Raw genomic sequence first — 23,407 nt, 5'->3', positions numbered from 1 at the left:
ACCAGGTCAACATACCAGCACTGAGCCTGGATCCATGGACTCACTGCCAATGTCAGCTAAACATACCAGCACTGACCCTGGATCCACAGACTCACTGACAACACCAGGTCAACATGCCAGCACTGAGCCTGGATCCACAGACTCACTGACAACACCAGGTAAACATACCACCATTGAGCCTGGATCCGTAGACTCACTGACACAACCAAGTAAATATACCAGCACTGAGCCTGGATCCACAGACTCACTGACATAATCAGGTAAACACACCAGCACTGAGCCTGCATCGGCAGACTCACTGACAACACCAGATAAACATACCAGCACTGAGCATCGATGCAATAGTTTCACCTGGGAGACCTAGTTCTGCCTATTTGTGTCCAACTCCAGTGCCTCAGGCTACAGAGTTATACACCTGTCAAAGATGGGTTCCAGACATCTCAGCTGATAGACCAGGCTTCACATAACCTGACCCCTCACACCTTGACTGACAGACCCGGTTCCCTTGCCTAAGCCCAACTCAGATTCCTTACAGCCTCCCAGGGTCCAGCTTTATTTATGTGAGCCTGGCCTCGGCAGTCCACATCCTGTGTCTGGCTTGGCTTTTCATGTCTCACAGACAGATCCAATGCTGCCAATCTCTGCTTAACGTCAGCACCAATGAGCTCACTGAGGAGCCTCAGATCTCATCAAATGGAACATCTCTGCCTATCTGTGCTCCCCAGCTGAGATGTGTAGTTCTACCAACTTGTGACTAACCCACTGTCCCCAGGCCTAAGACTGAGTCAGCACAACTGAGCCAGAACCACGCACCAATGACTTCACCTGCAAGACCCCAGCTGTATGTCCCTCTAGCTACAAAGTCCTTGCTTGAGAGAGATACATCTACCTACCCACGTCTAACTTAGGGGCCACAGACCTCCTAGGAAACCCACAATGTTCTGCCTGCCTGTAGAGAGAGACCCCCATGCTATGGGGTTGACCTGGGAGGCCGCTCTATACACCTAGGCTCAACTCTGGTTCTTCAGGCTTCACCTCAAACACCCAGGGGCACATTCCTGTGCCTGAATCCAACTCCTGAAAGAGCCAACTCTATCTACCTGCATTCAACCTAACTCCTCAGCTCTCCTTCAAGAGACTACTCCTGGCAGACCAGTTTTGTCTACCTGCCTGACCCTGGCTCCTCAGACCACACATGGTGGGCCAGCTCTGCCTACCTGTGCTTGACCCTGGGTTCTCAGACCACACCTGAAAGGCTATCTCTACCTCCCTGTGCTTGACCCTGAGTTCTCAGACCACACGTGAAAGGCTATCTCTACCTCCCTGTGCTTGACCCTGGGTTCTCAGACCACACCTGAAAGGCTATCTCTACCTACCTGTGCTTGACCCTGGGTTCTCAGACCACACCTGAAAGGCTATCTCTACCTCCCTGTGCTTGACCCTGAGTTCTCAGACCACACGTGAAAGGCTATCTCTACCTCCCTGTGCTTGACCCTGGGTTCTCAGACCACACCTGAAAGGCTATCTCTACCTACCTGTGCTTGACCCTGGGTTCTCAGACCACACCTGAAAGGCTATCTCTACCTCCCTGTGCTTGACCCTGAGTTCTCAGACCACACGTGAAAGGCTATCTCTACCTCCCTGTGCTTGACCCTGGGTTCTCAGACCACACCTGAAAGGCTATCTCTACCTACCTGTGCTTGACCCTGGGTTCTCAGACCACACGTGAAAGGCTATCTCTACCTACCTGTGCTTGAACCTGGGTTCTCAGACCACACCTGAAAGGCTATCTCTACATACCTGTGCTTGACCCTGGGTTCTCAGACCACACCTGAAAGGCTATCTCTACCTACCTGAGCTTTTCGCTGGGTTCTCAGACTACACCTAGTGACCCAGACTACCTACCTGTACTTGATCCTGGCTCTTCAGACCATACCTGGCAGGCAGCTCTACCTACCTGAGTCTGACCCTGGCTCCTCAGACCATACCTGGTGGGCTGGCTTTGCCTACCTGTGCTTACCCTGGCTCCTCAAACCACACCCAGTGGGCCAGCTCTACCTACCTGTACTTGACCTTGGCTCCTTAAACCACACCTGAAAGACTATCTCTACCTACCTGTGTTTGACTCTGGCTCTTTGGAGTACACCTGGCCAGATCTACCTACCTGAGCCTGATGTTGGCTCTTCAGATCATACTTGGTGGGCCAAGTCTGCCTACCTGTGCTCAATGCTGGCTCCTGGGCTTGTACCTGGTGGACCAGCACCCCCTACCTGCATGTGATGAGGGTTCCTGAGCTTGTACCTTGTAGGCCAGCTCTGCCTACCTCTACTTCACACCTCAGCTGCTTACACCTCATCCAACACACTTGGTTCTTCTTACCTGGGCTTGACTATGACTTTTTAGGTCTCATGAACACACTCAGCTTTGTGAAGCTGCCCTGATCCTGGCTCCAAAGACCTTACCTGCCAAACCCTGTTCTACACACCTGTGTTTAACTCCCGTTCTTCAGACCTGATAGACCCGAAGATGTACCTGGGCCAGGCTCCAAAGACCTCACCCAAGAAACTCAATTCCACATACCTACATACCTGTACCTGGCCACAGCTCCTCAACCTCACCCAGGAGAAGAACTTCTACCCACCCATCTTTTTTCTTTTTTTTTTTTTTGTTTTTTGTTTGAGACAAAGTTTCACTCTTGTTGCCCAAGTTGGAGTGCAGTGGCATGATCTCGGCTCACTGCAAACCCCACCTCCCGGGTTCAAGCAATTCTCCTGCCTCAGCCTCCTGAGTAGCTGGGATTACAGGCGTGTGCCACCACACCCAGCTAATTTTTGTATTTTTTAGTAGAAATGGGGTTTCACCCCGTCACCATGTTGGCCAGGCTGGTCTTGAACTCCTGACCTCAGATGATCCACCCACCTTGGCCTCCCAAAGTGCTGGGATTACAGGCATGAGCCACCACACCCAACCCCCGCTTTTTTTTTTTTTTTTTTTTGGAGATAGTCTCACTGTCACCCAGGCTGGAGTGCAGTAGCACGATCTTGGCTCACTCTGCCTCCCCAGTTCAAGCAATTCTGGTGCCTCAGCCTCCCAAGTAGCTAGGACTGTAGGCATGCACCACCATGCCTGGCTAATTTTTGTAGTTTTAGTAGAGACGGGGTTTCGCTATGCTGGCCAGGCTGGTCTCGAGCTCTTGACTTCAACTGATCTGCCTGCCTTGGCCTTCCAAAGTGCTGGGATTATAGGTGTGAGCCACTGTGCCTGGCCTACCCACCTGTCTTGACACCACCTGGGAAATCCAGACCTGCTCACTGTGCCAGATCCCAGCTCCTCAGACCTCCTGAGAGACCTGGCTCTATCCACCTGCCTTCAACTTCATATCCTCAGAGGTCATCTACCACATCCAGGTCTTTCTAGATGAGCCTAACCCGGACTCCTTGGGCCTCACCTGATAGATCCGTTCTCTCTACCTGTGCCTGACCTCAACTGCAGGACAGTTTAATTGGTTTGACCATGGCTGTTCCGGTCAACCTATCTTTGCATGCCCCTGGTTTCATAGATGTCACCCGACAAACTCTACCCACCATGCTTAACACAGCTTCTCGGTCTTGGGATACAAACCAGGGCCTGACCTCAGTGGCTCGGACCTTAACCTGTGAGACCCAAAAATACATACCTGTGTCTCACCTTAACCCCTGAAACCTCGCCTGCTAGATCTGCTCTACGTACCTCGACCAGACCCAGGCTTCATCCACCTTTCTGACGGATGCGGTTCGTCATCCCTTTGTCTGACCCCATCCCTTTGTCTGGTCTCTTCCCAGGGGACCCAGGCTCACCCACCAGAGCTGCTCAGACATCGCCCAAGGACACAGCTCCAACCTGGACCCAATCACAGATTTTCAGCCCTCACTTGTCAGACCCAGCTCGACCTGTCTGCCTATCTTTAGCTCCAACGTCCTTACCAGACTGGTCCAGTTCTGCCTACCTGAGTACAGTCTTGGCTCCTCAGGCCTCCCCTAGAAACCCAGCCATACAAACCTGTCTGATTCCAGCTCCTAGGACCTCAGACAGACGCGGCTCTGAAAGGCTGCATTATACACACCTAACCTGAACAGACACTTGCCTCACACATGACAGATCCCTGGCTGCTGACCTCGGCCTGAGGGAGCCTGGTGAGAGCCCAGTGTTGACAAACACTGTCTGACTGGCTCAGCCTTGATGTCTGCCCTGTAGACCCAGGTATCTGGCCCTTTACCCAACCTGAGCCACTCAGACCGCACCCACCCAGCACAGCTCCTCATGCCACCTGCCTGCCTTACCTGCCCCAGCTCCCCTGTCCTTGCCTCATATCACCAGGTACATTCCTACCTCTCCCGCATCTGGGCTCTGCAGACCCTGATGCCACAGACTTGGACTTCAGTCACGAATTCTCAGAGGCCTCTGACGCCCTGAGCTCTGCCCATCACACCCAGTCAGGATGCTGAGAAGCAGGTGCTGACCTGTGTGTCCCTAATCCTGGGTTCTAAACACCCCACTTGTGCAATCAGCCACCCACTACCTGATCCTCACTTTTCGGAACCGGCCAGAGATCCCAGCGTGCACACCTGTCCCATGCCATAGGTCTACACCACCTCCCACAGAGCCCGGCTGACATATGCACATACATAGCTTTGGCTCCTCAGACTTCACCTGACAGAACCACCTCTAAATACCTGCCTCTCCTCTGGAATTCACAGACCTATGGGTCCCTCTCCTGTCCTGGCTCCTCTTTAGAACTCACCTGGACCTGCTCTGGCTCGGCTTCAGGCCTCTCCAGCCAAAACTGGCCCTGTGGCGTGCGCTGACCCTGGCCGAGCCCTGAGAGACCCCATGGTTTCCCACCACACCCCTGCCTGATCCCAACACCCATGGCTGCCACAAAACTGGCCCTGGCGGACCAAGAATTACCTCTTCTACATACCCCTACCAGACGGGACTCTTCTGATCTCACCTGAGGGCCGGCACTGCATCCCTAGGCCTGAGCTGATGGCTGTAGCTCACCCGAGACCCCACCTGCAGGAACTTCGCCTGCTCCTATCCCTGGGTTCTTCAGATATCACCTTCTTGATTCAGCAGGATACACTCTAGTAACTCAGGCAGGTCCCTCCTCCAGCCGCTGTGGGCTGTCTAGCCTGGCCCAGGAGGCCTCCACTTAGGTCTCACCAGCCAGCCCTGGCCCCATGTTCCTGTGTCCAGCTATCATTCCTAGGCCTTACCTGGGAGGCCAGACCCATCCTCTCCTTAAGCCACACCCTAACTCATCTCTACATGCTGGGTGGTGACGAGCAAGGACACCCCGATCTGCTCGGCTCCTTGGCTGGCAGCAGCACCCACACATCCCTGCCCACCACCTGCTCAGGCTCCAGATCCCAAGGAGGAGGTGGAAGGTGCCTGCCCTCCATTATCAGGCATGCATCATTTATTAGAAGCCGCACAGTCTCTCTTGACCAGGGTTCCGCATCTGAGCCACAGGATGCAGAAAATGACTTGAGTGACTCTCGTCAATTCTTCCAAGGATGGTATGTAACTAGTCTCATTCTAGAAAGAAGTTAACTCATTATACACAGTGGATGGCTTAAGGGATTAGGGCTTCATTCTCTCCCAGACCCTGGTAGTAAAAGGCCTTTAGAGCTTTCAAAGGAATGAGGTTATGTCTGTGGATGCCATCACCAAGCAAAGGGCCTCTGGTCCAAATGCCTGGAGACAGCCCCAGGTGGGAAAACCACCAAATGGGCAATGCCCTCTCTGCTGCGCCTGCCACAGCGTTAGAGCCCTGCACGTAAGCCCGGCCGTGCCCACAGCATTCACAGTGCCCGCATCACACCCTGCACTGCACCCCTGCACCCTGGGCTTCACAGCCAGAGCCCTCCTCACACCACTGCTGAGCTCAGGCAAGTGCACAAGGAAAGCTGTGGCTCACTGCTCGGCTCCAGCAGAGGTGGTCCCACGGACCACCTGTTGCTACAGAGGGGTCGGCAGCCCTGTCACTCAAGGCAGGGTTTGCTCTGCAAGCTGCCCCAGCCTGGCGCCTCCTCTACGCCACCCCCCAGCTCCTCCTGCAGCTCCTGTTGCTCCTTTCCAGGCCTACCCGGTCATACCTCATGCCTCACCCTGCCCTTGGCCTTTACAGATGGTGGCTGCAGTTCAGAGAAAGGTCATCACTGAGAATAACTCACAACCTCAACTCTGTGAGCGGGGCAAGGGGGACTCGGGTTACCCCACAGTGGGTGTTGCAGGCAGGCACCCAAGGGAGTGTCATGTGGCCCTGCAAGCTCAGCCTGCCCTCAGGTGGAAGTGGAGCCCTCATCCTGCCTGGGTTGCTCTTGCCCTCCAAGCCTCTCTGAGGGCCTCTCTACCTTTCCCCAAGCTAGGTATGCAGCAGGTACTCAATAAACACTGACCTGACCTCATGGGCCTCTCAACAGCCATGACTTGGCAAAGGACACTTAATTCACCCAGTGCAGAAGTGCTTGTACTTACATCCCAGAACTCGAACATGTTTTGAGGGTCAATTCCAAACTCCTTCACTTTGGTCTACAAAAAAAAAACAAAGGGAGAGAAATGAAAAGAAGCATTTGCTAGCGGGATGGGAACAGGAGCTCCGGGAGGCAGGGAGCTGTGCTCTGTGAGCTGAGCCTCACCTTCCCCAGAGCCAGGGATGGGGCAGGGCTGGAGCAGCCTGTGAGTCGAGGGCAGGGCCCAGGATCTGCCCACCCCAAGCTGGACACCAGATCAGTCCATGACCAGCACGCCAGTGACGTTGTGCCTGCAAAGCCCCCTGCTGAGGGCAGCTGTAACCCCGTGTGAGGACCTGGCCCACACACTGCTCTGCAACAGCTCTCACCCAGGCCTGCCTGGGACACCAGAGCATGATACCCCTGGACATCTGGGAACCGAACCTAGGACTGGGACCCAAGTGTGCGCAGGGGCCACCTACCAGGCCAGGCAAACAAACACAGGCTGAACAGCCACCCAGCCCTTCCCATGTGTGGGAGGGTGACTGCACCAGGAAGCTCTGAGGAGCCATCAGGTATTCTGGTCCCCAGGGCAGACAGGGCCAGCAACTCCTTACCTATTCCACATAGGAGGAGAAGCCCTACTGACCAGTCAGTTGCAGGCAGGCAACAGTGCTATGGTTAGCCAGCCTTACGGCGTCCTGCTGCAGCTGGGTAGGCACTGGAGGCAGAGATGTGGGGATGATGGTGGAGGGGGTGGGAGGGAGATGTGGGTGTAGTCCCCAGCTCTGACACAGCACAGTGCCCACTGGCTGACTGCTGCTGTCACTCCTGGAGCATCCCTCACTCTGTCATGCTCTGCTGAGCCTGCACAACCTCGAGGCCAGGCAGACTGTGAGAACTTGGAGACAGGAGACCCAGGTTCTAATCCTGGCATCACCTACTCATACAGTCACTAAGTGGGCCGGGTACAGTGGCTCATGCCTATAATCCCAACACTTTGGTAGGCCGAGGTGGGCAGATCACTTGAGGTCAAGAATTCGAGACCAGCCTGGCCACCATGGAGAAAACCTGTCTCTACCAAAAATACAAAAATTACCTGGACGTGGTAGTGGGCGCCTGTAATCCCAGAATCAGCAGGCTGAGGCATAAAAATTACTTGAACCCAGAAGGCAGAGGTTGCAGTGAGCCAAGATCGCACCACTGCACTCTAGCCTGGGTGACAGAGCGAGACCTTGTCTCAAAAAATAAGCTGGACATGGTGGCACACACCTGTAATCCCAGCACTTTGGGAGGCTGAGGTGGGCAGATCACTTAAGGTCAGGAGTCAGAGACCAGCCTGGCCAACGTGGTGAAACCCTGTCTCTACTAAAAATACGAAAATAGCTGGGCATGGTGGCGTGCACCTGTAATCCCAGCTACTCGGGAGGCTAAGGCAGGAGAATCGCTTGAACCTGGAAGGCAGAGGTTGCAGTGAGCCAAGATCACGCCACTGCACTCCAGCCTGGGCAACAGAGTGAGACTGTCTTAAAAAAAAAAAAAGAAAAAAAAAACCACACACACTAAGTAGGGGGCAAAATGTCACCTCCCTTCATTGGGGCTTTATGTCCTTAAGTGAAAAATGGAATGCATCCTCTACCCCTACCTAGCATGTCACATTTGGGGAGATGCTGGGCACAAAGGCCTAGGAAGGTCATGTGTATGAAGGGTTCTGTGTATCAGTCAGGCCTGGGAGATGGAAGAAGGGGTTATCGTGATCCCACTGACTCCAAGCCTCCCTCCTCAAAGCTGCAGAGGTTGAATGGGTAAATGCGGAAAAGGCAAGGAAGGCTTGCAGCCCACAGGCAACCAAACCTTCCATACCATCAGCCAAGCCAAGATCCACCAGACCTATGAACCGCGTCTCTGAGAGGCCATGACCTGGACACGCTGGGCACTCCCAGGAAGGCAGTACAGGGGACCACGGGGGCACTTACTGTGTTAGTAGACAGGGCAACAAAGTGCTTCGCCACTGCAGAAGGCTACAAGAGACAGAGCCAGGTTACCACAGCCAGCCCAGGGAGACAAAGGGTAGTCACTTCCCATCACTAGAGGAACCAAGGCCCTGCATGGGACTGAGATTCCCAGTCCTTGGTCCTGAGACTGTTGGAGAAGGCCCACATCGATGTCAAGGTCAAGAAAGCAGACGGGTCACAGGCCGCCTGCTCATCCCATCTTACAAGCATACGGGGCTCAGGGACGTCCCTCCCCTATAAAATAGGTGTGGCCAAGAGTTCCTGCAGCGCCAAGGGCCTGCAGACAAAGGGCCATGCGAGGGCTGTCAGCCAGCGAGAGCAGGTTCTGTCACATCTGCAAGGCTGGGTCTGACAAAGCCAAGATGAACAATCATCTCATCTAGAAAAGGCAGGCACCGGCAAGGCCGCCTTCCACTTCCAACTTCAGGAGAAACACGGCCAGACTTGGTCACTCAGGGGCCCACCCTGCTCTTCCCAGCCCAGAGGCTAACCACGAGGAAGGCCCTATAGTCCACTCACATCCTTGGCCACCTGGAGAAACCACTCCTTCGCCGTCTCTGCATTCGTGATGGTCTCCTGGGTAGTAAAGGTCTGCAACCAAAGAGAACAGCAGTGAGCACCCGAGCTTAGGGGTGGGTGCAGGCCTTGAGCCAGGGTTCAGCAGTAGAGGCCAAGGCAATGCCCAGCTGTCCCATGGAGCAGTATTTGCAGGTCAGTGACAGTGACGCCACATAACCTCCTGAGATTCCAGCTCTTTAAAACCAGAGGAGGGGGGATGGTAAACACACCCCCCAACCCTAAGCCTGCAGGTCAAAGGCCGCAGCTTCTCCCCTGAGGGGCTGCAGTCAACCTGAGGCTCTCTTCAGCCCAGGCTGGAAGGTATCTCAGAATTCAGATGGAATTCTTCATATTTTATGTACATTCATGTGAGTAAATAGAACATAAATAAAAACAAACAAAACCCCTCTATTATCAGGGCATGGCTCTGGGATCAGAAAGGAGCAAGCATGGCTGGGCATGGCGGCTCAAGACTGTAATCCCAGCACTTTGGGAGGCCAAGGGGGGTGCATCACCTGAGGTCAGGAGTTCAAGACCAGCATGGCCAACATGGCGAAAGCCCATCTCTACTAAAAAATAATAATAATAAATAAATAAATAATAAAATTAGCCAGGCGTGGTGGTGTGTGCCTAGTCCCAGCTACTTGGGAGGCTGAGGCAGGAGAATCGCTTGAAACCTGGGAGACGGAGATTGCAGTGAGCCAAGATCACGCCACTACACTCCAGCCTGGGTGACAGAGCCAGACTCTGTCTCAAAAACAACAACAAGAAAAGGAGCAGGCATAAAGGACAGGTTTGTAAGAAAGTGGTGAGCAGTCCCAGGCTGAGCAGAGATGCCGCAAGGCGAGCCGGTGTGGTCAGGACACAAAGGTTCAAACTGATGTGTTCAGGCTTTCATCAGTCAATCTTATTTGCTGCTAGGCATGGAAACAGTCTAGGGCAGCTGTACTGACCTGATCCACAAACCATGGTTCACTCGGAACCCACCAAAAGGGACCAATGGCCAGGGGGATGGCAAGACAGCTGTCCCTCCCCGCCCCAACACACACAGGGCCAGGGGCCGGGCAGTTTTCGGCGCTCATACCTTGGAGGCAATGATGAACAGGGAGGACTCGGGGTTCAGCTGGGCCAGGGTTTTGGCAATGTGAGTTCCATCAATGTTGGAGACATACCAGACGCGGGGACCTCCTGAAGAGTATGGCTTAAGGGCTTCAGTCACCATGAGGGGTCCCTGCGGGGAGACATAGCATCAGAGAATAAGAATTCAGGGCCTACAAAAAGTGGAGACAGCCAGGTCCCATCCCTGGAGAAAGTAAAGACCTGAGTGGGACCAACAGTGCCCAGACTCCCACCCTACCCCAAGGCAGTTTCCTCCTCACCAGGTCGGAGCCGCCAATGCCAATGTTGATGACGTCCGTGATGGTCTTGCCTGTGTACCCCTTCCAGTCACCGCTCCGGACACGCTGGCACAGGGGGGAAGATGCCGTCAGCCCAAACCCCCAGGCATAATCCGCTGCTCAAAAACATCATTACTGCCGTGTCCTGGTGCCTCAGTCCCAGCTTTCAGGCCCTCGCAGGTGCCTCTATTTCCTCTATTTTTTTGTTTTTAATTTACTATATATATATATATATATATATATATATATATTTTTTTTTTTTTTTTTTTTTTTTTTTTTTTTTTTTGAGATGAAGCCTTGCTCTGTTGCCCAGGCTGGAGTGCAGTGGCATGATCTCGGCTCCCTGCAATCTCTGCCTCCCAGGTTCACGTCATTCTCCTGCCTCAGCCTCCTGAGTAGCTGGGACTACAGGCGCCCGCCACCACACCCAGCTAGTTTTTTGTATTTTTAGTAGAGACAGGGTTTCACCGTGTTAGCCAGGATGGTCTCGATCTCCTGACCCTGTGATCTGCCCGCCTCAGCCTCCCAAAGTGCTGGGATTACTGGCTTGAGCCACTGCACACAGCTATTTATTTTTAATTTTTTTTTTGAGACAGAGTCTCCACTTTCTGGGTTCTAACAATTCTCATGCCTCAGTCTCCTGAGTAGCTGGGACTACAAGCCTGCGCCACCAGCATGCCTAGCTAATTTTTTTGTATTTTTAGTAGGGACGAGGTTTCGCCATGTTGGCCAGGCTGGTCTCGAATTACTGGCCTCAAGTGATCTGCCCAGCTCGGCCTCCCAAAGTGCTGGAATTACAGGTGTGAGCCACCGCGCCTCGCTATTTACTTATTTTTAAAACTGTGCCTTAGGGGCCAGGCAGGGTGGCTCAAGGCTGAGACAGGAGGATTGCTTGAGTCCAGGAAGTTGAGGCTGCAGCAAGCCAAGATCGCAACACTGCACCTCCAGCCTAGGTGACAGAGGAAGACCCTGACTCCAAAAACAGAACAAAATGCTCTGCTTTAGCCTTTTTTTTTTTTTTTTTTGAGACAGAGTCTCACTCCGTCACCCAGGCTGGAGTACAATGGCACGATCTCAGCTCACTGCAGCCTCTGCCTCCAGGCTCCAGGGTTCAAGCAATTCTCCTGCCTCAGCCTCCCAAGTAGCTGGGATTACAGGCACCTGCCACCCTGCCCAGCTAATTTTTAGTATTTCCAGTAGAGATGGGGTTTCGCCGTGTTGGCCAGGCTGGTCTCAAACTCCTGACCTCAGGTGATCCACCTGCCTCGGCCTCCCAAAGCGCTTGGATTACAGGCATGAGCCACCACGCAAAGCCTATTTTATTTTTTGTAGAGACAGCGTCTTGCTACGTTGCCCAGCCTGGTCTCTAACTCTTGGCCTCAAATAATCCTCCCATCTTGACCTCCCAAAGTGTTGGGATTACAGGCGTGAGCCACTACACAAGGCATAGGAGTCTCTGGAGACCACACTGGTCCCTGCCACACTCACCACCAACTAGACTCTTTCCTGGTTACAACAGTTAGACATCCCTACCTTACAGCGACACTGTCAGAATTTGCAAAACCAGGGATAACTCGGCAGAATCTGCTATGCCAGAGACCAAGAGATGTGAAATGTTGAAAACTGTGACTGGGCTATGCTGGGGAAAGGAGTATCAGACCCGCAGCCAGTCTCCAATCAGACACCAGTGATCCTTGCTTCCTGGAATTCATGCCTCTGCATAGCTTCCGCCTGTGCTGGGAGGGGTGACCTATGCACCCATCCAGAGACTGCAAAAGGGGTGAAGTGTGACTTCAGAAGTGAGTTCAGAGAACATGCAGTTTCTGCTTTGCTCTCTTGGATGACTCGCTTTGGGGAAGCTGTCTATCATGTTGTGAAGACATTCAAACAGTTTCATAAAGAAGCCCACGCGGCAGCGAACTAAGGCCTTTTTCCAACAGTCACAGCCAACTCGCTTCCTGTGTATGGGACACTTTAGAGGCGGGTCCTCCGAACCCATCAAAACTTCCGATAACTGGGGCGCTGGCCAACATGTTGACTACAGCCTTATGAGAGATCCCCAAACCAAGACCAACCAGCTAAGCCACTCCCAAACTTCTGACCCACAGACACTGTTAATAAAAGTTTACTGCTAGGCCGGGCATGGTGGCTCACACCTGTAATCCTGGCACTTTGGGAGACCAAGGCAGGCGGATCACAACGTCAGGAGTTCGAGACCAGCCTGGTCAACATGGTGAAACCCCATCTCTGCTAAAAAAAAAAAATACAAAAATTATCCAGGCATGGTGGCGTGTGCCTGTAATCTCAGCTACTCGGGAGGCTGAGGCAGGAGAATTGCTTAAACCCAGGAGGCGGAGGTTGCAGTGAGTGGAGATCACGCCATTGCACTCTAGCCTGGGCGACAGAGCAAGACTCCGTCTTAAAAAAAAAAAAAAAAAAAGTGTATTGCTGTTTTAACCCAAGTTTTGATGTCATTTGTTATACAATGATAGATAACTAATACAGATTTTGGTACCAGAAGTACAGTGTGGTCATAATAAAAACCTAAATATGCAGGCCAGACTCAGTGGCTCATGCCTATAATCCCAGCACTTACTGGGAAACTGAGGCAGGAGGATCACTTGAGCCCAAGAGTTTAAAACTAGCCTGGGCAACATAGCAAGACGTCGTCTCTACAAAAAATAAAAAAGTAGCCAGGCATGGTGACATGTGCCTGTAGTCCCAGCAACTTAGAAGGTTGAGGTGGGGAATTGCTTGAGCCCAGGAGTTCGAGGCTGCAGTGAGCGGTGACTGCACCACTGCACTCCAGCCTGGGCGACAGTGTGAGACCCTACCTCAAAAAAAAAAAAAAAAAAAAACAAAGAAAAAAAGAAAAGAGAAAGAAAAGAAAAGAAATAATTATCCCATACATACCAGTCATCCCATGCCCACCTCACCATTGTATGTTGGGTGTGTGAGGGGTAATTTGTCTCTTTAAATTCGCATGTCTTCAGATTGAAAGGAACTGTACTAAAGGAAATGCAGGTACTACTACACCTGTACTTGACAAAATGAGGTTCTAGACTTCTAACAGACTTCTAATACTGTAACAGAATATGGACTTAGGAGAAAGTGAGTGGGGTATCTGTGTGTGGAAGGAACAAAATCAATCACTAGGCGCCAGAAGCGGGACTATGATAGTCCCCCACCTTCTAAGATGGTGACCAGTGGTCCTTGTCTCCTGGCATTAACCCACTGATGCAGTCCCTTCCCATGATGACCAGAGCTGATCTGTAACACCAACGGGGTATTACAGAAATCAAAGAGTGTAGCCGGGCATGGTGGTTCACCCTGTAATCCCAGCATTTTGGGAGGGCAAGGCAGGCGCATCATTTGAGATCAGGAGTTCAAGACCAGCCTGGCCAAAATGGTGAAACCCCATCTCTACTAAAAAAATTAAAAAAAAAAAAAAAGGCGGGCATGGTGGCGGGCACCTGTAATCCCAGCTACTCAGGAGGCTAAGGCAGGAGAATCGCTTGAGCCGGGGACCGGAGGTTGCAGTGAGCCAAGATCACGCCATTGTACTCCGGCCTGGGTGACAAGAGTGAAACTCTGTCTCAAAAAAATAAAAATAAAAAAAAGAAAGAATGTGAATCCTGATATTAGGTCACAAAAGACCTCCAGGCATCTGCCTTACTCTCTATTGGATCACTCACTCTGGGAGAAATAAGCTGCCTTGTCATGAGGACACTCGAACTGTCTGTGCCTCCCAAAGGCAGCACTGCTAGTGAGCCATCTTCAAAGCAGACCCTCCAACCCCCATGAAGCCTTCAAATGACCACATCCTTAGCCAACATCTTGACTGCAACCTTAGAATATCAGAGCCACTACACCAAACACAGCCACTGCAAATTCCCCACATAAAGAGACGGTGATTGTTGCTTCTAGTTGCTAAATTTTGGAATAATTTCCCACACATCAATAAAAAATTACTATACACTAATAAGATCCAGCAATTTTCTTTTATTTATTTATTTTTTTTTTTGGAGATGGAATCTTGCTCTGTCACCCAGGCAGGCATGCAGTGGTGCTATCTCAGCTTACTGAAACCTCCACCTCCCGGGTTCAAGCGATTCTCCTGCCTCAGCCTCCCAAGTAACTGGGACTACCGGCATGCACCACCATGCCCAGTTATAAATTATTATTATTTTTTTTGAGACAGAGTCTCGCTCTGTCACCCAGGCTGGAGTGCAGTGGCACCATCTCAGCTCTCAGTAACCTCCACCTCATGGGTTCAAATGATACTGCTGCCTCAGTCTCCTGAGTAGCTGGAATTATGGGTGCCTGCCACTACTCCTGGCTAATTTTGTTTGTATTTTTAGTAGAGACGGGTTTTGCCATGTAGGCCAGGCTGGTCTCAAACTCCTGACCTGAAGTGATCCGCCCACCTCGGCCTCCCAAAGTGCTAGGACTACAGGTGTGAGCCACAGCACCCAGACTATAAATTATTTTTTAATTAAAAAAAAAAATAGGCCGGGCACGGTGGCTCACGCCTATAATCCCAGCACTTTGGGAGGCTGAGGTGGTCAGATTATGAAGTCAGGAGTTCGAGACCAGCCTAGCCAACATGGTGAAACTCCATCTCTACTAAAAACACAAAAATTAGCTGGGTGTGGTGGCAGGTACCTGTAATCCCAGCTACTCGGGAGGCTGAGGCAGGAGAATCGCTTGAACCTGGGAGGCGGAGGTTGCAGTGAACCGAGATCAGGCCATTGCACTCCAGCCTGGGTGAAAGAGAGAGACTCCGTCTCAAAAAACAAACAAACAAAAAAGAGACAGGGTCTAGGTTGCCCAAGCTAGTCTTGAACTCCTGGCCTGCAGTGATCCGATTCACCCTTCCAAAATGCTGGGATTATACAAGAGCCACTGCACCTTGCTGGGTATTTTTTAGTTTTGTTTTAATGACAGGGTCTCGCTCTGTTGCTCAACCTGGAATGTAGGAGTATGATCATAGCTCACTGCAGCTTCAAATTCCTGGGCTCAAGCAATTCTCCCGCCTCAGCCTCCTAAGCAGCCAGGACTATAGGTACACACCACCACAGCTGGCTAATTTTTAAATTTTTGTTAAAGGCAGGGTCTTGTTATGTTGCCCAGGCTGGTATTATACTCCTGGCCTCAAGCAATCCTCTTGCCTCTGCCTCCCAAAGTGCTGGGATTACAGATGTGAGCAACTGTGCCTGGCCCTACTTTTTCTTTAAATAAACTGCCATGGGAAAATTTCCATCGATACAGAAAGAAATAAAATAAGTTGTTCAACTTCCCAACCCTCCCTCACAGGCGTGTGACAAAAGAGGTTAGAAAAAGCAAGTCTTGGCTGGGTGTGGTGGCTCATGCCTGTAATCCCAGGACTCTGGGAGGCCAAGGTGGGTGGATCACCTGAGGTCAGGAGTTCGAGACCAGCCTGACCAACATGGTGAAACCTCATCTCTACTAAAAATACAAAAATTAGCTGGGCGTGGTGGCGGATGCCTGTAATCCCAGCTACTCAGGAGGCTGAGGCAGGAGAATCGCTTGAACCTGGGAGGCGGAGGTTGCAGTGAGCCGAGAACTCGCCATTGCACTCCAGCCTGGGCAACAGAGTAAGACTCTGTCTTAAAAAAAAAAAAAAAAGCAAGTCTCCTTTCCCGACTGTCAAAGGTTTGTTATAATGAAGCATCCCAGAGGAAAAATGTGTCTTTTTTTTTTTTTTCTTTTTGAGACAAAGTCTCACTCTGTTACCCAAGCTGGAGTGCAGTGGCGTGATCTTGGCTCACTGCAACCTCCACCTCTGGGGTTCAAGTGATTCTCCTGCCTCAGCCTCCCGAGTAGCTGGGACTACAGGCATGCACCACCATGCCAGGCTAACTTTTTTGTATTTTTTTTAGTAGAGATGGGGTTTCACTACGTTGGCCAGGCTTGTCTTGAACTCCTGACCTCGTGATCCACCCACCTCAGCCTCCCAAGGTGCTGGGATTACAGGTGTGAGCCACTGCACCAAGCCAAATGTGTCTATCTTTATTACAATTACACCCAGCCTTCATTTGACCAAATGAGGCTTTACCATACCCACCAATTCTGCAACTTCCTTTTTCAACTTCCCAGTCCATCCTGAACAGCATGGCAGATCAATCCAACTATAGCTCCCTAATTCCTAATGGTGCCCAGGATGACAGTATATGAATATGTGCTGACTCTACTTGGTAAGTCCCCTGACAAATGAGTACAGCTTGGTTTCAGGTTTTGCCACTACAATCAAGGTCACAGTGAACATCTTCACCCAATCTTGGCAAACTTTGGAGAGCATAGCCATGGGGAATGTTCCTCACCAGGGGATTACTGCCATTCAGCAACTTTTTTTGAACTATAAATACCTTATCAGCCTGAGTCAGGTACTCCAGTGGCCAGCTTTAAGGGAAGGCTTTCCTGGAAACAGCACCCCAGACGGTGCAGTGCCATCCTCACCACGTGGCATGGCTGAGCACACCCAGACTGATCACACAGCACTAGGCTTTTAATGCACTTCAGCTCTGCCACTCACAGCAGATGGCTGGAAAGGCCCTGCCACACACCCAAAGACCGTCACATGGACTGATCACCCTAAGCGACAGTCAGGAAATCCAGATTCCCATCAGGACCCCACAACTTCCTTGCCCTGGAGGCGTCTCACTCTGTCACCTGAGCTGGAGGACAGTGGCACAATCTCAGCTCAGTACAGCCTCAACCTCCCGGGCTCAAGCAATCCTCCCACCCCAGCCTCCCAAGTAGCTGGGATACACCACCACGCCTAGCTAATTAATTTATTTTTTCCAGAGATGGGTTGGTTTTTTTGTTGGTTTTTTTTTTTGAGACAGAGCCTCACTCTGTCACCCAGGCTGGAGTGCAGTAGCGTGATCTTGGCTCACTGCAACCTCTGCCTCCCGGGTTCAAGAGATTCTCCTGCCTCAGCCTCCCCAGTAGCTGATATTACAGGTGCTCGCCACCATGCCCGCCCAGGTAATTTTTTTGTATTTTTAGTACAGACGGCGTTTCACCATGTTGATCAGGCTGATCTCAAACTCCCGACCTCACATGATCCACCTGCCTCAGCCTCCCAGAGTGCTGGGATTACAGGCGTGAGCCACCGCGCCCAGCCCATTTTCAGGTCTGAAAGTGGCTCTTGGCCAAAGTAACTGGACTCTGACCAGCCACACGTGGAGGCCACTGCTCCTAGGACAAGCAGCAAATGATCACAGCTGACAAGAGTTTGGACGATCACCCTCGTAGCATGCACAGCCCACACAGACACACCGGCATCACCCTCGTTCTCCAGACGTGAGGATGTCTGCCGACCCACCCCTGTAGAATCACCGCTAGGGTAGACACTGAGGCAAGTGCTTGACGTGGGGAAACTTAGCTGGTCTCTGAGGCAACCCCTACCACCCTACACACAAGGAAAAGAAGGCATGTTACGTGCATGTCACTGACACACGGACACTGCTTACATACTTCCAGGTGGAAATAAGCTTCAGAGGAGCAGGGAGAAAACCAACCTGTGTGCATGTGCACATGTGTACGTGTTTCAAAGAGGAGATGACAGATGTGTATGTGCACAGGAACTTTCTGGAAGACTTCACAGGAAAACTTTTCTATTTTTTAAATTTATTTAGAGACAGGATCTTGCTCTGTTGTCCAGGCTGCAGTGCAGTGGTGTCACCATGGCTCACTGCAGCCTCAACTTCCCAGGCTCAAGCCATCCTCCCACCTCAGCCTCCTGAATAGCTGGGACTAGAGGTATGAACTGCTGTGCCTGGCTACAGGAAACTTTACAAAGGCTGCTTCTGGAGGGTTAGCTGGGAATGGGGATGAGGAAATTTTTTTTTTTTTTTTGACAGAGTCTCCCTCTGTCGCCCAGGCTGGAGTGCAGTGGCGCAATCGCAGCTCACTGCAACCTCTGCCGCCTGGGTTCAAGCGATTCTCCTGCCTCAGTCTCCCAAGTAGCTGGGATTACAGGCGTATGTCACCAAAACTGGCTAATTTTTGTATTTTTAGTGGAGATGGGGTTTCACCATGATGGCCAGGCTGGTCTCTAACTCCTTACCTCAAGTGATCCACCCGCCCCGGCCTCTCAAAGTTCTGGAATCACAGGCATGAGCCATTGCGCCCAGCCAGGGTTGAGGAAATTTTACAATGTTTTATCTGTTTCTAGACTGGGTGATAAGGGCGTATGACAAAAGAGATTAGAAAAAGCTCCTTCCGGCCAGGCGCAGTGGCTCATGCCTGTAATCCCAGCTGAGGCAGGCAGATCACCTGAGGTCAGGGGTTTGAGACCAGCCTGGCCAACATGGTGAAACCCCATCTCTACTAAAAATACAAAAATTAGCTGAGCAGGGTGGCGCATAATTGTAATCCCAGCTACTCGGGAGGCTGAGGTAGAATAGCTTGAATCCAGGAGGCGGAAGTTGCAGTGAGCTGAGATAGCACGACTGCAGTCCAGTCTGGGCGAGAGAGTGAGACTTCATCTCAAAAAAAAAAAGAAAAAAGAAAAAGCTCCTTCCTTTCCTGACTGTCCTGTCTCTCAGGGGCCCCACTTTTCATTTCAAGCCTCTGTGGTTTGTCACCATGAGTCCACAGGTGTCTACAATTCAGGAAAGAAACTGGCCCCACTTCTGCCAGCAGCAGATTCCTTCAGAGCAGAGCCAGGAGAAATTCAGGCCTCAGCAGAGACCCCAGGGTCAGCGATCACACAGGCAACCCCTCCCTTAAGCTTCAGTGAGAACCTGAGTCCTGCCTACAAGAAGAGGGGAAGAGCTGCCCCTCAGGGCTCCCAGATTCCCAAATACTCACACACACGGCCAAGGGTGAGTCCGGCCCAGTAGCCACTTACCTGGCAGAAAGACTTCATCTTGTCCAGAACCTTGTTGACCTCTGGCATCACATCCTTGCCATCTACCAGGATGGGTGTGTTTGACCGGTTCCGCAGAGCCACGTGCAGCACGGCTCGACCCTGGGGATTACGGTCAGGATGTAAAGACTGTCCCCCCAACCCCAGGCAGCCATGCTCCCAGCTGGGCATGGTGCCATAGCTCGGCCCTCTAGCCACTAGACAGGCAGGCCCTGAGGTCTCTGTTAGCACCATAACCTTGTTCCAAGAACCCACTGTATGCTTAGAGGAGTAGGAGCTCCCCAAGGACTTATGTGCTGCAGACAGTCAGGAGGAGAGGGGGGGACCCATATATGCCTAAGACAGGCCCCGAAGGCCTGCCAGAGGTGCTCAGGGCATGAACAGTGAGAGAAAAGAGGAACAGTGAGCAAAGGCAGAGAATGGCAATAATACATGTCAGAAACAAGCAATAAATGCTTTCAGAGGCCGGGTGCCATGGCTCACGCCTGTAATCCCAGAACTCTGGGAGGCCATGGCAGGTGGATAACTTGAGGTCATGAATTCGAGACCAGCCTGGCCAACATGGTGACATCCTGTCTCTACTAAAAATACAAAAATCAGCCAGGTGGGGGTGGCACACACCTGTAGTTCCAGCGACTCAGGAATCTGAGGCAGAGAATCGCCTGAACCCATTAGACAGAGGTTGCAGTGAGCCAAGATCGCACCACTGCACTCCAGCCTGGGCGACACAGCAAGACTCCATCTCAAAATAAATAAATAAATAAACGCTTTCCGAAGATGAGTGCTCATGAAGCCTGAAGTAACCTCATCCTCCCAATGTGTGTCCATGGTGTTTGCTGGCACCTTTTAGGCAGTGTCCTCAGCTCCTTGGATTTGCAGCAAGGCATGCAACTCAAGCTTCCCTCACCAAGCAGCCCGATAACTACCAACCGCCAGGAACCAAACCAGACTTGAAGTCTGTGACGGGTGCCAGGCGGCTGGCCCGGCCACGTGAGTGAAACGGCCTGAAGTCAGCAGAGGAGTCCTTGAGGGAAGGTCTAAAGACCCCAGGTGGGCAGGAAAAGGATCATCTTGGGATTCCGACCCAGTGAGAGGCTTGCTAAGGTGGAGGGCTTCATGCCACCCCACCCTCACCCTGCCAGACCCCACTCCTGCCCCACATTTTATTGGCAAATGCACTCCTCCAGAAAGCCTTCCTTGATTGCCTCCTCTCTCAGCTTAGACCCACAATGCAAGACAGGTTGAGTGCGAATCTCCATTCTGCCTCTTACAGCTATGACATCTTAGATAAGTGATGTGACCTCTGAACCTCAGACTCATCACATGTAAGAGGAGGATAATGACATCATGAGGACAGAGGCCGGGTGCTCAGTGTCCACTATACCTCCAGGCTGGGCTCCCATACTGAGTCAGGAACAGGGGCCCCCAGGCCTGGCCTCACCACTGCTTCCTATTGACTCCTACTGCTTGAGTAGGCTGAAGTCTTTGGTGATCTAAGATTCTTCTTGTCACTACTAAAACTTGCAGCGAGGATATATTAGAGTTAACTTCTCCAAGAAAATGTCAGCCTTGAGAAACTCTCCCTCTGGGTATGAGATGTGCTCCTCCCAGGCAGACACTGGGAACCATTCCAAGGAGCTCACCAAACCAATCTTGTGGAAGACACACCCCAAAGCCCTGCTACAAGCAGGAGGAAAAAGGCCTTCAGGCCCCTCATTAAGCAAAAGCATTGCCCAAGAGAAGGGGTGAAGACACAGGGTGATGCGGCTAACAGTCAGATAAACCCCAAAGGGAAGGAAGGAGGCCCCAGAGGGTATGTGGGGCCTGCTCACCTCGGTGTAGTTGATCTTCTCACCATTGAACATCCGCTCCCGGGCGGCCTCCACGCCCCTGGACTTGGCCTAGGAAGAGACGATACTGAGGCCTGGTCCCACCCACACTGGCCACCCCAAGTGTCAGCCCCCAAACACAAGGCTTGGTGCTGTCCCCAATGAGACAGACAGACGGCTGCTGTCTGGTTCCCTCTCCCACTGTCTGGGAAGGGTCTACTCAGACATCAGACACTGGGGTCCCTGGGATGCTGCTTAGAACCTAAGCCAGGGACAGGTGCCTCACCAGCACAGAGGAGGTGACTGCGGTCTAATGAGAGGAAGAACTCAAGATACTCTAGGTCCTGGGGACTCCCAGGAGCCCAGCTCACCCACCACTCTGTCGGTTACCAGTTATGCCTCCCCAAGCAGAACATTACCAAGTCCACCAGCATCCGCATCACGTCCTCTGTCACCAGGTTCTTGGAGTAATCCACCAGGATATGCCCATGGTTGGTGTTGAGGGTCAAGCTGCAGAAAGATGGAGATGCTGCTGACCACACCCTGGTCTCCCTAGCGGGGAGCCATGCCCTAAGCAGGAGCTGTTCCCAGAACAAACATCCTCCCTGACCCACGCCCCACAAGGGCCGCGGTCACCCAGCACAGTGGTGGTGTCTGTCACCTGCTGGCCCACCAGGATGATCTGCAACAGCAGCCCAGAGAAAGAAGCCATCCTCACAGACCCTAGATGCAGGCAGACCCTGGATGAGGAGCCCGGACTGAAGGGGGAGACCACCCCTTCCCAGGGCTTCCACTTTCTGCCGTAAGTTACTCAGGCACCCATCCAGATGACAGGGATGGCCATCGGGAGCCCGGAGCCACAGTCCGTCCCCTCCCCCCCCTCCACCAGTATCAGTGATCAGAGCTCCCTTGGCCGCACTCCCGCCCATGATTTGCTCAAACACTCCTTCCCACTTCCCGGTCGTGCACAGGTGTCTTCTGCAGGAATCACGCCCGACGTCTCCATCCTTCCACCCAGCTCCCTCAAACCCCCCCGCCCGGGCTGCCCGCCCTGCAGACGCTCCCAAGCTCATGTGGCCAGGAGCGGATGGAAAGGGACAGCCCTTCCCCGCTTGCTGCGTCAGCCAAGGCCTCTCTTCACAACTGCGAAAGGAGCCCCTGCTCAAATGGCCAGAGCTGCACGAGGAGGGGGAGGGGAAATGTCCCCACGGAGGGGCCCGTTTTTCCTCGTAACGAAGCAGACCCGGGGCCGAGACTCCCGGCGAGGCCGCAAGCCCCCAGGAACGCACTCCAAGGAGACTCCAAGGACGAAGTGCGGACTCGGCCTGGGCCCCAGTCCGTGGCCTGGAGGTCGGGGACTGGGGTCCCCGGGCACCGCTGCCCCCGCCTCCAGACCCCAGGCCCGCGTGCCCGGTTCCGGGCGCCGCGCGTGGCAGCCCCCGCCTCCGGCCCGCCCGCACCTGAAGTGGTTGAAGCGGTCCTTGTTGGCATCGAAGAGGCGGCGCAGGTTCAGCTGGGAGCCGTGCTCGCGGTACCATTGCTGCAGCTTCTGGAACTGGGGGTCCCGGGTGAGAGCGGCCATGGCGGGACTAGAAGGTACACTGACTGAGACGCGCGCCGAAGAGGAAGGAGCGCCGGCAGCGCGCAGCAAGCGAGGCGCGTGGGCGCGCGGCGGTCTTTATGGCGCAGGCGCCCGGCCCGGCCCGGCCCCACCCCTGAGCCCCGGCCCCGCCCCCGACCCGCGCCCCGATACCCAGGCCGGGTGCCCGCTGAGCGACCTTGCCCGCGGCCGCTGATCTGGGGCCTCAGCTCCTCTCTCCCTACCTCTTGCGCCGCCGCTTTGCTGGCCTCTGCCCGGAAGTGGCAGTGGGGAGGGTGGGCAGAGCCCGGGGATCACTGGAGCCCCGGAGTTGGGGGCTGCAGAGAGCTACCATCGCGCCACTGCACTCCCTGTGCACTAGTCGGCTTCATTCATTCATTCATTCATTCGACAAAACTCTATAGATCGAACACCTTCCACGTTACAGGCAGTGTTCTAGGCGCTGTGGATACATATGTGCCAAATAAGCAAGTACAACAGATGATGTGTGTCTGCTGGTGGTAAGGGCTATTGAGGAAAACCAAGATGAAAAGGGTGCTGAGAATCGGGGTTGCAATTAAGAAAAAAGTGACTAGGCCGGGCGCGGTGGCTCACGCCTGTAATCCCATCACTTTG

General features: G+C 52.9%; 1 protein-coding gene across 1 annotated transcript in view; it reads right to left on the bottom strand.

Annotated features, from left to right (window-relative positions):
• The window catches only part of GPI (glucose-6-phosphate isomerase), a 51,377-nt gene extending 28,474 nt beyond the window's left edge, over positions 1-22,903 (bottom strand). The window contains exons 1-9 of the mRNA XM_034944853.3: positions 22,653-22,903; positions 21,612-21,702; positions 21,196-21,264; positions 19,346-19,465; positions 10,447-10,530; positions 10,152-10,298; positions 9,029-9,100; positions 8,471-8,515; positions 6,520-6,573 (exon numbers count right to left, since the gene is read on the bottom strand). Coding sequence (XP_034800744.1) covers positions 6,520-6,573; positions 8,471-8,515; positions 9,029-9,100; positions 10,152-10,298; positions 10,447-10,530; positions 19,346-19,465; positions 21,196-21,264; positions 21,612-21,702; positions 22,653-22,774 — 804 coding nt within the window. The 5' untranslated portion in view covers positions 22,775-22,903. The remainder of the gene's footprint in view (positions 1-6,519; positions 6,574-8,470; positions 8,516-9,028; positions 9,101-10,151; positions 10,299-10,446; positions 10,531-19,345; positions 19,466-21,195; positions 21,265-21,611; positions 21,703-22,652) is intronic.
• Positions 22,904-23,407: the final 504 nt, after the last annotated feature.

This window comes from Pan paniscus, chromosome 20, assembly GCF_029289425.2.
Source record: "Pan paniscus chromosome 20, NHGRI_mPanPan1-v2.0_pri, whole genome shotgun sequence".
NCBI classification, from domain to species: domain Eukaryota; kingdom Metazoa; phylum Chordata; class Mammalia; order Primates; family Hominidae; genus Pan; species Pan paniscus.
Note: the sequence above shows the minus strand (reverse complement) of the source record. Positions and strands in the feature narration are given on the sequence as shown.